Below are 15,367 nucleotides of genomic sequence, written 5' to 3'. Positions count from 1 at the left end.
TCAAAGAGCTCTTGAGTTCAGGTTTGGCCCCTCCTCAAAATCCTTGTATCCTTAATTTTAATTAGTTAATAAAATAAAATATATTAAAAAAAAAAAGCTAGCCTCCTATGATTGTACTTCACACAGAAGTTCATTAATTTTATTCGGTTTACTTATGATGTCACCCTCACTTCTAATCATTGGTCCAATGGTCCTTTTTTACCTTTGTTTTGTATCATCTTATCGGACGTATAATGTAATGTTATCTTCGAACATAAATGTTTTCTTGGATATGGTGATCTAAAATGTAGGCATGATGGATAGTTTTACTGCCAACTGGAAAAGCCAACCGTATCTTGGTTTAACACAGACGTCATTCAGAGTAGTTGTAGTGTGACTGCATCATCGCTGTTCAATAGATCCTCCTTAAGATCTCAATGATACCATAAATAAGATCTAGTGTCAAAATTAAAATACAGTCATATATAGTGCTTGAGTTTAATAGATTTTTTTTCAAGGCAAACACTAACACTAAAAATGCTGGTAACTGTTACTACACACAGTGCTTGTTGTTGGAGAATGTGGTTCATTTTAATCCGCTTGTCCCAATATTTATCCCGCCTGCACAAGCTATCTGTGTGACGTGACGTTCGTCCTGAACACTCTTGTTTGGCTAACTACAGTGGTAATGTTGGTTGCATGTGTTTTGTCATCGCTGATTGCTAGGGCTAGCATTTGCAGAATGTTGGCCTTTGGTAGGTTTTGTGACATTTAATGAGTGCATGAATTCTCCTACAAGGGATTTTGGTGGCGATTAAATCCAATCTCTGTTCAAGCAAACACTTGGTTGAGCCCCGCGTGAATGGTTCAGCGGTAGCAACTCCCACTGGTGATCACTTGGTCCCAAGATCGAGTCTCTGTTTTGCTGGATTTCTCCGCTCACTTATCGTGCTTAGGTCGGGTTGGGACGCCGGACTCGGGCCGCAGGAGATTAGTCGGACCCCGTAAGAATTGATCCGAACACCCCTGTGTCGAAAAAAAAAAAAAACACCTGGTTGAGTTATATTTACCGCCATGTTTCTTTAACTTCTCAAATTTCCCTTCCTTCTTTTTTACTTTTCTGCTTCTTCTTCTTCTTCTTCTTGACGTCTTCTTCTTTCGGAAGATGCCAAGCTCCTCCTCCATTCTTCTGCTCCAAAACTGCTATTAGAATAGCATTAATTGTTGATTGGCCCTACTCTTTGGATAAAAGAATCAATATACTGGCATGGCCAAGTCAGGAGGAGAAAATAGAGGGTTCGGAATATATGCATATGTTGATGTTGTATTTGTGTTATGTGAATTGTGCATGGTAATACATTCGCGTGGTTGATTATGTTTGTCAATGTGTGCAAATTGCAAAGAAGAAGAAATGTGGAAAAAGAAAGTCCACGTCTATAATTAGCATAAATTTTCTATAATTCACGACAATTAATTATAATTTGACTTTAAGTTTCTAAAATTTACATATACGACATACATCGAAAAAAATGGTTTGTCCAAACATAATTTGACTTTAAGTTTCAACTCATCTGCTTTCTCATTTACTTAGAAAATTTTTTTTTTTGATGAATTCCTGATTACTTATTTTTAAAGGGCAGAAATCTGTGAGAACACAATCATGTATCTATTATACCTGTAATGGCAACTTATGTGAAGTTTGTATACTCTCTCGCCTCGTGAGCATTACTCACCCTGTGGAAACAGTACTGTGTTGGCTTCGCCCTTCACCGGGCGGGCGGGGGCCCGGGGGGGGGGGCCGGGGGATATTGGAGATTCATAATTAATGCTAACGCCATCGCCAGTCTCTATCTTAAAGATTTTCAGTATTCGTTTAACTTTACACCGAAACAGTATATAACATTAATGCATGTTTATGTCCGACTGACGCCTCCTTAGTTATTGTTCGTGTATCTTGTCAGTTGTACCATCTGTTGTCCACTAAAACCTTCAATGTAACTTCAGAGAGTACGGCTTTGTATTGACACTGGTCATTTGTTGTCTCTAATTTGTCTAGAGGTGTCCGGAATAGAATTGAAAGATGAATCAAACTAATGAATACTCGAATCAAATTTGACTTGACAAGAATTTGTTCGAACTTGGTTAATCAATAAGTCAAGCCAAACTTGCATCGCATTTTATGTTCGATAACTTTTAAATTCGATAAAAAAAAAAAGTGTTCAACTTTGTTCAGCAAATAAACAAGTTAAACTTAAATAAAATTTTAAATTTATCAAAATAATTAAACAAATTCAAATACTAAGATGTTCGACGTGATTAGATTAATTTATAACCCTAGAACAGAAATACAGTTTGTAACATTGAAGATCTAAATTGTTAGATTTGAGTTTGAGCCATTTCCAAGGGCTGGGCCAGGATGATGATGAGTTTATCTGACAACCAAAATTGGCCCCTCGCAAGCCCAATAAAAATCAATACGGCGGTAGATGTGACTTATTCACAAGTCTGGCCTATAAAAGTTATTCGCTTCTGCCGTGTTCTACTTGCCAGAGCTTGGACCAATTTCGAACATCATCTGATTTGGGTTACCATCCTCTGTAGGCCTATAGGCGTAAGTTTGGACCTGGTTGTCACAATCAAGTCAGGTCTTCATGCAATATCTCATTCCAACCTCTGGCCCACCAAAGCGAATGAGAAAGCAGATGAGTTGAAAGGAAAAAAAAAAAAAGGAGAAAGGGATATGAGAAAACTAAATCAGTAACACACATGATTAATAATCTAAAATAACTCCCAACAAAAAAAAAAAAAAGATCATCAAGAATGTGTTAATTAGCAACTTTTCATTTTTGTAGTTTGAAATATGTGGTTGAGTGTCTGGTAAGTTCATGATCACCATCTGTTCTCGGGCTAACAGAAAATGATAGGCGACTATCTGTTTCTCGCATTGTCTACCCAGAAAACCAAAGCAATCGTGTGCTACAACAAACATCCCAAGGACAGCCAATTTTTTGAAGCAAAGTGCTGCTATTCCAAATAGCTTAACTCAAGCAGCAACAAAAGATCATGAAACCGAATCCTATATAAAGGCCATATAATCAGAAATAATAGTAATAATTGCAGGAACCAGAGGGGGAAAAAAAAAATCCAAGACCTGATGCCACGAGACTGACTGCTCCTCTTTAGCTTGTAGTACCAGATTTACAAATGAAGTGAGGAACATGTTTGAACCAAAGGCAAAGGTCATCTTTCACCCCCCTCATATGGTGAAGAGCAGGGGAGAAAATGCCTGACAAGTCACAGGTGAAACCCTGTCCATCTCTGAAAACTAGCAAATTCAATTCCTTCAGACACTGCTAAACCAATCCCCGTCTTTCCCCCTTTGCCAGTTCCTTTATAGTACAATCTCCATTCATCTGCATCCCCATCCATTTGAACTAGACAAGGTGATCCTACCCCTTCCCAATCCCAGCCATCTTCTTCGCTTTGCTTTAGCGCAGGACCATCCTGAAATTTCCTCCACTCCTTCAGCCCATCAGAAGAAACAGCTAATCCAACACTCTTCTTGCCATCTGCAGCAACACCTTCATAAGCCATCACATATTTCCCATCTTTTCTATTCTTAACAACATGAGCATTCATTACTCCTAGTTCATCAAACATACCATTTCCCCCTCCTCCCATAATCTTCCCCAGTTTTACCCACTTGATCCCATCTCTTGACCTGGCAATCCCAACTGCAAAATGCCCCTTTTCAGCATCAAAAGAATGGTAATACATCCTCACATCACCAGCCCCATGATAAACAACTTTTGGAGATGCAATAAACAGGGAATCCCACTCCCCATCTGACCCCACATCAAATAGAGCTCCACTATGATGCTCCCCCTCAATTCTTGCCCAATGCCTCCCATCTTGACTCATTGCTAAACCTGGCAATGACCTATAATACATCCTTTTCGGATCACTCAACTTAAACGCCACAGAATTATCCAAAGGCTCAATCTTTTCATCATTAAAGCCAGTGTAGTATAGCCAATAAAGAGAATTGTTTACTCTAACCTTAGCACTAGACATGATGACAATCTCAGAAGGCCTAATGCCTTGAGTATCAAAAGCCCACCAATCATCACTACAATTCATGACCATCCCCACATCAGAACTTGATTTAATAGGCCCGTTACCTCTTTCCCAATGAATCCCATTACTTGAAACTGCCAATCCAATGGAATCTTTCCCATTTGACCTTCCACAGTACCACATGTACCATCTCTCTTCCTCATCACCAATGAACCTTTTTACAACAGGGGAGCCAATTTCAGCACTATCCCACGAGTCCTTCAATCCCAAATCAAAAACCAAACCCCTTGAAAATGATGAAAGCCCTTCATTTGTAGGTGATGCTGCTGCTTGTTCTGGGATTGTTGAATTTGAACCGGACCGAAGAGACAAATTATCATCTGTTGCATTTTTTCTGTCAGTATTTGGCTTTGCGGAGCAATGAAGAAGAAAAAGTTTCGAATTTTTGTTCTTAAGCTGGGGACTTTTGGATTTTAAGTGGTTTAGAAAGCTGCTCGAGGCATAAAAGTCAGGTAATTTTGATTTAGTCTGAGACCAAGTTGGAGTCGAGGTAGTTAAGTTAGTTATTTTTGTGTTGTTGGCTGAAGTTGAAAGGGCATTGATGGACTTGGCGCTGGAGATTGCTGTTGTGGCTGTAGAGCCCATTGCCGGAGGGATGGAAGCAGAGAGAGAGCTTGAGGAGATTGTAATGAAAGATCAGTTAGAAAGTTCAACAGCCAATAAAAAGCTGACAGCTTGGCGGTTGCGTGCTATGTGTGGGAATGAGGTTTGTGGCGCTCGAGACCGGAAGGGCGTTCCTGGATACATTTCAGTTATCTTTTTGCCTCACAAATATTAAATCTTCCCAAATATGTTATGTTGTGTTTATACAGATATCGAAAAAGGAGATGTGCAACCAGAGACTCCGGAGAAAATGAAATAAAGTGAAGATATTTCAGATCTTACAGATCGGAAAAAGAGGTAAAGCTCAATCAAAGGAGGCATGATAAGACTTAAATTTGGTGAATAAAGTGATCAAGGAAGCCATCTTTTTTTGAATAGATAGATTATCAGAGTGGTGCTCTGCCCTCTCCAGCAAGAAAGGTACCATTGACTCCGATCAGCATCAAGAAATTAACATTCAGTTTTGATTAAGAAGTTAGGGCCATCTAACCAAATCAACCCGGAAAGAGTAAGTAATGCAGGGCTTGATTTTTACCAAAGTTGCTCAAGGGATCATCAATAAAAGAAAAAGAAAGACTTCTTGAGAGAAGTAATAATCGAACGGGATAATTTAAAGGATCATCCAGCCGGAGCAGAAATCCAAAATCAGGAAAGCGGAATTGTCAATCGTAAGGTCATTCACGACTCATGAAGCCTATATTCGTGCTCCAAACTACTTTGGCTTATTACTCCCAAAGCATGACAACAATAATGTAATACTAAGCCGAGGAGGATTAACAAGAAATTCCCGAGACTTTTATCAATACAGTCATGTATATAACCGATCCAATTTGAAACACAACCTTCGATCTAATGCAATGGAGAAAATCTCCTCGTCTAGCTAAGCCGTGTAATCCCAAGGTCAGTCAATTCTTTTAAAGCATGAGAACTAACGTCGCAGAATGAAAGTTGAATCCAGCTTTTCACCAGTCACCAGCACCTCTTCTGTTCTGCCAATCTGCAGCCCTCTCCTCCCTCATTTTCTCCGCAAGTTTAACTGTCTCAGGATTATGGAAACGGTCATGTACAAACTTCTTTTCTTTAGCCTGTATTTCCTTGATAGCACTTGGATATGGATTAGGCGGTGGCTTCTTTCCTTGAAGCTTTGCAATTTGCTTCAACCGAGAATAAGCCTCCTTTCTGGCCTTTTTCTCGGACCGATATTCCATCTGTTGGATAAACAGTTACAAAATTGAAACACCAGAGAACAAGTGAGGGGCTTAATATGATGCAGCACCAACAAAATTCACCCAAAAAAAAAATGAAACAAAAACATACATCAGCCACAGCCATTGCTTCTTCTTCACTGACTCCCTGTTCCGTCAACTCTAGTACTCGCCAGCCAAATAGTCGGGCTGGAGGTGGATTGAAACCAGAAATTCTGTTAAGTAACAAGAAAGAGTCAAATTTTGACTTGCAGGACAAAAATGAAACCTCAACTACACCTTTTAAAGGACAAACAAAATTCAAACTTGACAGCAATACAGCTTCGATTGACAATTAAAATCTACTCAATAATCAAACTCCAGATATTTTAGGTTGTTCATCTCTTCCTTTTGCATCATCCAGCAATACAGGTGTAATGAGGCACCCGCATTTTGCGATAGAAGCCTTCATATGTCTTTTCATTTCAAGCACAAGCTGTTAAAAAGCAGTTATATCTCAATCTCTTCAAATCTGGCTTCCAGAATTCCGAAACGATTGGCACAGACATATTAATTTTGCAGATGAATGTAGCCATAAAAAATCCAGACACAGCATTATAAAAACCAGAAGCATAATCCAATCAACATAGATAAATAGATTGATAAAAATTTAGATTGTTTAGATTACAAAACAGAAAGGAAAAACCAACTTCAATCAAAAGAAGCAGCATGGACCTCTAAACCTCAAATTTTTTCTCTCAATACTCACAATACCTCGGATCTCCATCACTCAAAAACTCAGATTGAATTTCCACTAGAATATTCCCTTGAACTTTTCTGCAGCAAAATGATACCCAACTACAGGACAACAGAAAAGAATAATTTCTCAATCCTCCTTTCCCCCTAGCCCAACCCTCTCCCCAACCTTTTCCATCTTCCTATCAACATAAAAACAACAAGGTTGTATCCAAACACGTACTGAAACACACACAAAAAAAAATTGACAGAAAGCCATACTTGATGGGATCCTGATATTTGGAATCAGGATACTTCTTATAAAACTTCTTGATGTAAACATCCTCAGGCAGACTCATGGGCTTAATCGTGCCCTCAGCGCGAGGAAACGTCACCGGAGGTGCCCTGCATTGTATAGAATAAGTCACGGACTATAGTTAAATACCCCATCAAACAAAAAGTGATCCTCTACCATATGTTTATTTATCTTCCCATTCAAATAGAAACACAAATAATATCATCCCTTATAATACCAGACTGGAAAATCATCTAATACACACTTCAACTCAAAAAGGCTTAAACTTTACACAAGTGTGTGCCTATGCGTGCATGTTTATATGTGTGTAAGGGAACATTACTTATTACCCATAATAAATTACATAGATTTATCAATCAGCAAATGGTTCTGGAATGAAATGATTGAATTTTTATACTCTTTGAACTAATTACCTAAATCCCAGTTTTCTTTTTGACAATAAAAGTTGAAAATCTATAAGCGAAACAAAAAGGATGTAATTTTACTCACTGCTCCATAGCTTTAAGCCAGAGGGGTTCAACTTTGGCTAAGCCTTTGACTAGCTTTTTTGTTTTCGTCAGCAAATCTCCTTTCATGAACGACATGGCCTCAGCAGTCAGCCCTTGAACCACCAGCTTCCGGTATAATTCAATCACTACGTCCGGCCCAGAAGAATGAAATCAGTAAATAGATCCCATCAAATGCGCATGTAAAGATGTAGTACTATGGATGCAAAATCTTCCCTTCTTTGCTAAATTAAACATCAGGAGCTCTCATACAATTCATTGCAGAAATTCAATGAGGAAACTAATACCAATATTAGGGTAAATTGACAGAGGATTGATTGAGCCAATTACGATTGACGGCCGAGAAGGACCAGTAAAGTTTGGACCGTTCGTCTTTTTGGGACTTTTTAGTGGGGGTGAATTTGCAGATATAGTCCTTAACATTTGCAAATATTCTGATATTTTTCCAATATTTTTCCTATATATTCACTATCTAGCATGTTTTTAAATGTTAAGATTAATACTAGTATCATCAGTTCAACTAGGGCTGCAAGCAAAGTAGCTCGAGTCCGAATTCGATTCGAGTTTGGTCAACGTCGAATTTGAATTAATTAAATTGAATTCGAGTTCAAAAATATTGAACTCATTACCTCGTAAGCCGATTCGAACTCGATTATATATATATATATTATTTTAATAGTAAATTTATATATATATCCCTTATATTTTATTATTTGTTAAGAAAAAATATTATTTTATTTATTTTTCAATTTATTTTTTTTAACTCAACCTCGAACTTGACATTTTGAACTCATCAAACTTGATTTCAAATTCGATTTTTACAAAATTATGTTAAGTCTCGATTCGATTAGATCAAAACTCGAATCGACTTGATTCATTTGCATCCCTATGCTCAACAACCAACCTCACTAGTCATTCCCTCTAAAATTATTTTTTGCCTTATCTTTTTTTTTTTTTACGAATACATATTTAAATACATGACATATAATTCATTCAAACCAATCCTTATTCTTGACCTTTAAGCTAGGATACCTTTATGGTAGGAACCTGCCTATGATAGGAAGGCCGGTAGAGAGCGACACGTGTTGGAGTTGCATACAGTCCAAACGGAAACGTTAAATTGTTGCAGAGCGCGTGGAGAGGAAATATATGAGAATCGTCTGCGGATGCAACCAAAAAGCACACTAACTTCCGTATGATCTCGTAGGTTGGGACAGGAAGTGTTATTGCAGGTTAAAACCAGAGGCATTTATGTATTTGCAAATATACCCATTATTAATGGAAAAAATACTGCAAATGCCTTGAACAAAAAATGTGCGTAAAGAAGATATCGAAATTTTAAGAAATAATAAATGATTATCGCACACGCGTGGGGGATAATAATTTGGAAGAAATAAAAGTGGAGGTAAATGAAAGGATTCAAGCCTTCATTATATTTATATACATATATAAATTTAGTACCAAGTGTTGAGCTTAAACATGTGGGAAAATGGAGTAGTAACTATCGTTATGGTAAAAAAACAGTTTTAGATATGATATAATAGGTTATAATAATTTTAACAACCATTTGATTACCTGTTGGATTTATCAACTTGAATAGGATTATGCGTAAAAATAAGGAAGTAAATTTATCATCTAAAATAGTAAGTTAACGTAATAAATTAGTAACTTTTACAACCTAAAAGGTGAATTAAAAGTATTATGAAACATACTTTTTAAAGAGATAAATTACAATTTTTATCCTCAATATACTTTTGAGGGAGTAAGTTTATTCGAAGTAATAGTATGTTTATACATAAATAATCATTTTTACTTATAACATAGTAAATTTGATTAATGACAAAAACATACTAATTTATGGCAAAAATATTCTATTATGCTTAAAAAACTTATGCCAAGCCCATATTTTATTGTTATTTGAAATAACACTAAAATGTTTTATTAATTATTAAAATTGAGTACCTTACTTAGTAAGTACTGTTAATATACTTGTATAAATACTTGATCGTATGTGACTAAATTAATATTTTAGAAATTTATACATAATTAAATTTTTTCTGTTGCAGTTTTAAAAAAAAAAGTAAGCAAAAATTTTTTTGCACATAGCACAAAAATCCACAAGTCAAAATAGTTGGTATGAAAGGGAAAGATACAGTTGAATATCATTATTTAAAGTACTAAATAAATAGATGTAAAATGCTGGTTAAAAACTGGTACTTTGATACATAATAAAGGAAAGTCATAAAAAGTAGACCATTTATGGAAAAAGTTTTCATTAATAAAAATACCAGCTCTTCATGACTTTCTTACCAGTCCTCCAAAGTATAAGCAAGGTGCCAATAATTGAAATAGTAATTTTTTAAATTTATACAGAATTAATTTGTTTTTTGCATTTAAAAAAATAATGAAAATTTTTTATCAAAAAGCACATAAATCAAAAGGATTAGTTTATAAGGGGAAGGAATAGCAGATATGTACAGTACTTGTATTTCACGTTTGAAGGACTACAGTGCTATTTTTAAAAAATACCCTGAAAAATATGTAATCCAAACAGAACCGATTCTTCATTATTTAAAATACCAAATCTGTGATTGTGTTTTAACTGTAATCCACTGGTATTCTAAAGTATCATTTTTTATCAAATATCACCTCTTTAACACCCATTTTTCCTTAAAAATTTTATTTATTGGATAAAATAAAAATAAACCGGTTTTGCAATAAAACACTAGCTCTTTATAGTTTTCCTCCATTATAAGAACAGAGTATCCATTTTTCATAAAAAAATTATTTATCGGATAAAATAAAAATAAACCCGTTTTTCAATAAAACAATAATTCTTTATGACTTTCCTCCATTAAGAATAGAGTACCCATTTTTTCATAGAAAAATTTATTTATCGAATAAAATAAAAATAAACCCGTTTTCCAATAAAACACTAGTTCTTTATGGTTTTCTTTTATTATAAGAACAGAGTACCATTTTCTCATAAAAAAATTATTTATTGAATAAAATAAAAATAAACTCATTTTCCAATAAAATATTAGCTCTTTATGACTTTTCTCCATTATAAGAACAGAGTACCCATTTTTTCATAAAAGAATTTATTTATCGGATAAAATAAAAATAAACTCGTTTTTAATAAAACACTAGTTCTTTATGACTTTTCTCCATTCTAAGAACAAAGTACCAATTTTCTCATAAATAAATTTATTTATCGGATAAAATAAAAATAAACACATTTTTGAATAAAACACTAGCTCTTTATGACTTTCCTCCATTATAAGAACAGAGTATCTATTTTTTTAAAATAAAATTTATTTATCGGATAAAATAAAAATATATCTGTTTTGCAATAAAATACTAAGTATTTATGATTTTTCTCCATTATAAGAACAGAATACCCATTTTTCATACACAAATTTATTTATTAGATAAAATAAAAATAAATCCATTTTTCAATAAAGCACCAGCTACTTATGGCTTTCCTCCATAAATTATCTATTTTCATAAGTTAATTTATTAGTTGGATAAAATCAGAATAAAATTAGGTTGAACAGCAAATTACCCTTTAGGATAAAATTGAAATACAGGAAAGTAATCTATAGCAAGTTTTAACTCCATTTCCAATACAAAAATATGCTAGAAATTTTTTTTACAAACGCAAGACATCTAATTCATAAAGTCTCAAGAAACCTTTACAACCGTTATTGAAAAGTAACTTATTTATTCTAAATTTTTAGCATCAATTTAATTATCTGTTGGACATATCCATCTGAATAGGATAATATGTATTTTCTGGGACACGAGACATAATAAAAATTAAACTTGTATTAATGTAGACATAATAAAATGAGAGAAATAACGTAACAATTAATACAATAATAAGAATAATAGAGTTGATATAACAAAATTAGTATAGTCTAAAATTTTATTTTTTTCTGCAGATTGTTCACGAATATGAGATTCAACTATTAAAAAAAAGACATCTATATGTATTGCAGAGGAAATTTTGGATAAGGAGCTTTCCAAATTGTCAAAAGTCTGAATACTATTTTATTGGTATTTTACATTTCTAAAATTAAGGCTCTGTTTGGATTGTAAATTATTTGAGATATTTTTATTGTAGTACTTTTGTGATGTGATGTATGTGAAATAAAAAGATAATTAAAAAGATAAAAAAGTGTGTTGAAAATTGTAATAATGATGTAAGCAAATAAATTTTGACAAATAATCCTCTATCCAAACAAACACTAAGAAACATTTATCTCACAACTAATCCTATAACTGCTCGTACAAATCCTATAATTATACTCATATTTTTTTCACATTTTCCTCACGTTTTTCCCACTAACCCATAAAATTAAAACTCCTAAATTTTAACTAACAGATAATAACCACCCATTTTAAATGATATCTGCAAATTCTAATTAATGTCTCACATTTACTGCTGACTTTACTGATAGTAATAATTAACAGTTATTACTGATATTTGCATCTAACACTTACCACATTACTCATAATAATAACTAACTGTTAATTTAAGAAATTCGCAACTACGAAAGTCACATATCCTATCCAAAATTTAGGAGCATGTTTAAATTATAAATTTCATAATTCAACGTATTTTATTGTTATAATATAGTTTACTCTCATAATCATTCACAAAACTAATGCTCACTAATCCAATTGACCCATTTCATTTGTCATCATATAAATTCAATACAGTGAAAAAATTATGTATCATACATTCACCATGGATAAATCTCGGTTACAAACATTTCAATAAGTGACAAAGCCAAGATTTTTTTTCTAGAGAGGCTAAAATTTTTCTAAAGGGGTTAAAATTGTAAAAACTTAGTTTTATACATATAACTACAAATGTGAAATAAATTTTTTAAAATTTTGGGGAGAGTAGAGCTATGGCCCCATCAGTCCCTATTGGTTCCCTCATTGAATTCAATAGCGTCTTAATTTCAAATTTGCAAGATTACAATGGAAAAAACAACTAATCATAAAACAAATTTTATACTATGGTGATCCCACTCAAATATTTTAAGAAGGTTCAACAAATTCACCTCCAAAACTTTGGAAAATGGGTTTGATTTTTATTTTATCCGATAAACAAATTTGTCAAACGCGTCCAAAATGGGCACTCTTTTGTTATAATGGAGGAAAGCCATAAAGAACTGGTGTTTTGTTAGAAAACACCACTTTTTTTTTAAATTTTATTCGATATATAAATTTCTTTGTCACCTCCAAAATGGGTACTATTTTGTTGTAGTGGAGGAAAGCCATAAAGAATTGGTGTTTTATTCGAAAACGGGTTCGATTTTTATTTTATCCCATAAACAAATTTGTTTTTCGCCTCTAAAATGGGTACTTTTTGTTATAATTGAGGAAAACCATAAAGACCTAAATTTTTTGCCCGAAAAAGGGTTTCATTTTCTATTTTATCCGATAAACAAATTTGTTTTTTGCCTACAAATGAGTACTCTTTTGTTATAATGGAGGATAGCCATAAAGAGTTAATGTTTTATTGAAAACGAATTTATTTTTATTTTATCCAATAAATAAATTTATTTATGAAAAAATGAGTACTCTGTTCTTATAATGGAGAAAAGCCATAAAGATCTAGTGTTTTATTGAAAAATGGGTTTATGTATTTTATCCGATAAATAAATTTGTTTATGGGAAAATGGGTGTTAAAGAGGTGGTATTTGATGGGAAAATGATACTTTAGAATACCAATGGATAACAGTTAAAACAAAATCACAGATTTGGTAATTTAAATAATAAAAAATCGGTTTCGTTTGGATTAGATATTTTTTGGGGTATTTTTTAAAAACAGCACTGTAGTCCTTCGAACGTGAACTACAAGTATTGTACGTATCTGCTATTCCTTTCCCTTTTAGACCATTTCTTTTGACTTATGTGCTTTCTGATAAAAGATTTTCATTAATTTTTTTAAATGCAAACAAAAATTAATGAAAATATGTATAAATCGAAAAAAATACTATTTTAATTATTGCCGCTTTGCTCATACGTTGGACGACTGGTAAGAAAATCGTGAAGAGTTGCTATTTTTATGAATGATAACTTTTCCCGTAAATAGCCCGCTCTTTATGGTTTTTCTTTATTATATGTCAAGGTACCTATTTTTAATGAGCATTTTACATCTAATTTATTTTGTACTTTAAACAATGATATTCAGATGTTTCTTTCCCTTTTAGACTAACTATTTTGACTTGTGGAATTTTGTACTTAGGGAAAAAAAATTTTCGCTTACTTTTTTTTTAACTGCAAAAGAAAAAATTTATTTCCCTATAAATTTCAAAAATACTTATTTATTCACATATGATCAAGTATGTATACAAGTATATTAACAGTATTTACTAAGTAAGGTACTCAGTTTTAATTATTAATAATACATTTTAGTATTATTTTAAATAATACAAAAAAATGGGCTTGGTATAAGTTTTTTAGCATAATAGAAAATTTTTGCCATAAATTAGCATGTTTTTGTCATTAATCAAATTTATTATGTTATAAGTAAAAATCACTATTTATGTATAAAAACATACTTTTACTTCAAATAAACTTACTCCCTCAAAAGTATATTTGAGATATAAAATTGTAATTTATCTCTTTAAAAAGTATGTTTCATATTACTTTCAATTTATCTTTTCGACTTCAAAAGTTACTAATTTATTACATTAACTTACTATTTTAGATGAGAAACTTACTTCCTTATTTTTATTCATAATCCTATTCAAGCGGATAGGTCCAACGGGTAATCAAATGGTTGCTAAAATTTTTATAACCTATTACATCATGTCTAAAACTGTTTTGTTTACCATAACGATAGTTATGGCACCATTTTTCCGGATACTTAAACTGAACACTTGGGTACTAAATTTATAGATGTATATAAATATAATGAAGCCTTCAATCCCTTTGTGTTTCGTGTTGCCACGGAACTACTACGTTTATCTCTGCTCCACTTTTCCTTATTTCTTGCAAGTTATTATCCCCCACACGTGTGAGATTTACATTTATTATTTGTTAAAACTTCGGTACCTTCTTTACAAACATTTTTTTTGTCACAGGCATTTGCAGCATTTTTCCATTGCTAACGGGTAGATTTGCAAATGCATAAATGCCAGTAGTTCTGACCTGCAATTATCCTTTCCTGGGCCAATCTACTACATTGGAAAATGGAAGTCCGAACGTGTGCTTTTTTGCTTGCAGCCGCAGACAAAAAATTAATGTTTGCTCTCCACGCGATCTTCCACAATTTAACGTCTCCGTTTGCACTCCATCCAACTTCAACATGCGTCGCTTTCTGTAGGTCTTCCTATCATAGGCACGGTCAAAGCGTTCCTACCATAAAGGTATCCCTTTAAGAGTCTGTTTGGTTGGAAGTAAAATGTTTTTCTTGGGAAAATATTTTCCGTGAAAGTAATTTTCCATGAAAATCATTTCCCTTTCATCATTTTCAGGTGTTTGGTTAGTTAATTGAAAATATTTTCTTACTTCATTTTTCTGGTGTTTGTTTAACTTTTGAAATATTTTTACTTTTATCTCTATATTTACTTTCTACACATTATAACTACATACTTCTTCCCATGCAAAATAAGAAAATTTATCTCATTATTTAACTTTAAAAAATCTTGGAGAAATGTATATATGAATAAAAAATATCTTTTTAAGCAATAAACAAATTGCTGGCCATTTAGTGTCAAATATCAATCACATGCAATGCTTATTGTGACATATATCTTGCACTCTCACTGCTGAAAGTTCTCTAGAAAAGAATGTCCATATTATACATAATTGATTACTAGCATAGGATGAGTAGGATGAAGTTTTTTTTTATTTTGAATATAATAGGGGGAGGGTTGGGTTGG

The 15,367-nt window shown here is 33.1% G+C and overlaps 2 protein-coding genes across 2 annotated transcripts; both read right to left on the bottom strand.

The window, feature by feature from the left end:
- Positions 1–2,800: 2,800 nt before the first annotated feature.
- LOC140016792 (uncharacterized) lies at positions 2,801–5,201 on the bottom strand. The gene has a single exon (XM_072070644.1). The coding sequence runs from the start codon at positions 4,699–4,701 to the stop codon at positions 3,274–3,276; it is 1,428 nt and encodes a 475-aa protein (XP_071926745.1). The 5' UTR covers positions 4,702–5,201; the 3' UTR covers positions 2,801–3,273.
- A 177-nt stretch (positions 5,202–5,378) lies between these two features.
- Positions 5,379–7,890, bottom strand: LOC140016793 (uncharacterized). The gene is made up of 5 exons (XM_072070645.1): positions 7,748–7,890; positions 7,444–7,588; positions 6,921–7,043; positions 6,037–6,139; positions 5,379–5,927 (listed from the first exon to the last, which is right to left on the bottom strand). Exons 1-5 carry the CDS (start codon positions 7,881–7,883, stop codon positions 5,682–5,684), a joined length of 753 nt encoding a protein of 250 aa, XP_071926746.1. The 5' UTR covers positions 7,884–7,890; the 3' UTR covers positions 5,379–5,681.
- Positions 7,891–15,367: the final 7,477 nt, after the last annotated feature.

The sequence above is a fragment of the Coffea arabica genome, chromosome 11c, assembly GCF_036785885.1.
Source record: "Coffea arabica cultivar ET-39 chromosome 11c, Coffea Arabica ET-39 HiFi, whole genome shotgun sequence".
Classification (NCBI taxonomy): domain Eukaryota; kingdom Viridiplantae; phylum Streptophyta; class Magnoliopsida; order Gentianales; family Rubiaceae; genus Coffea; species Coffea arabica.
This window is presented reverse-complemented; position numbering and strand designations above follow the sequence as displayed.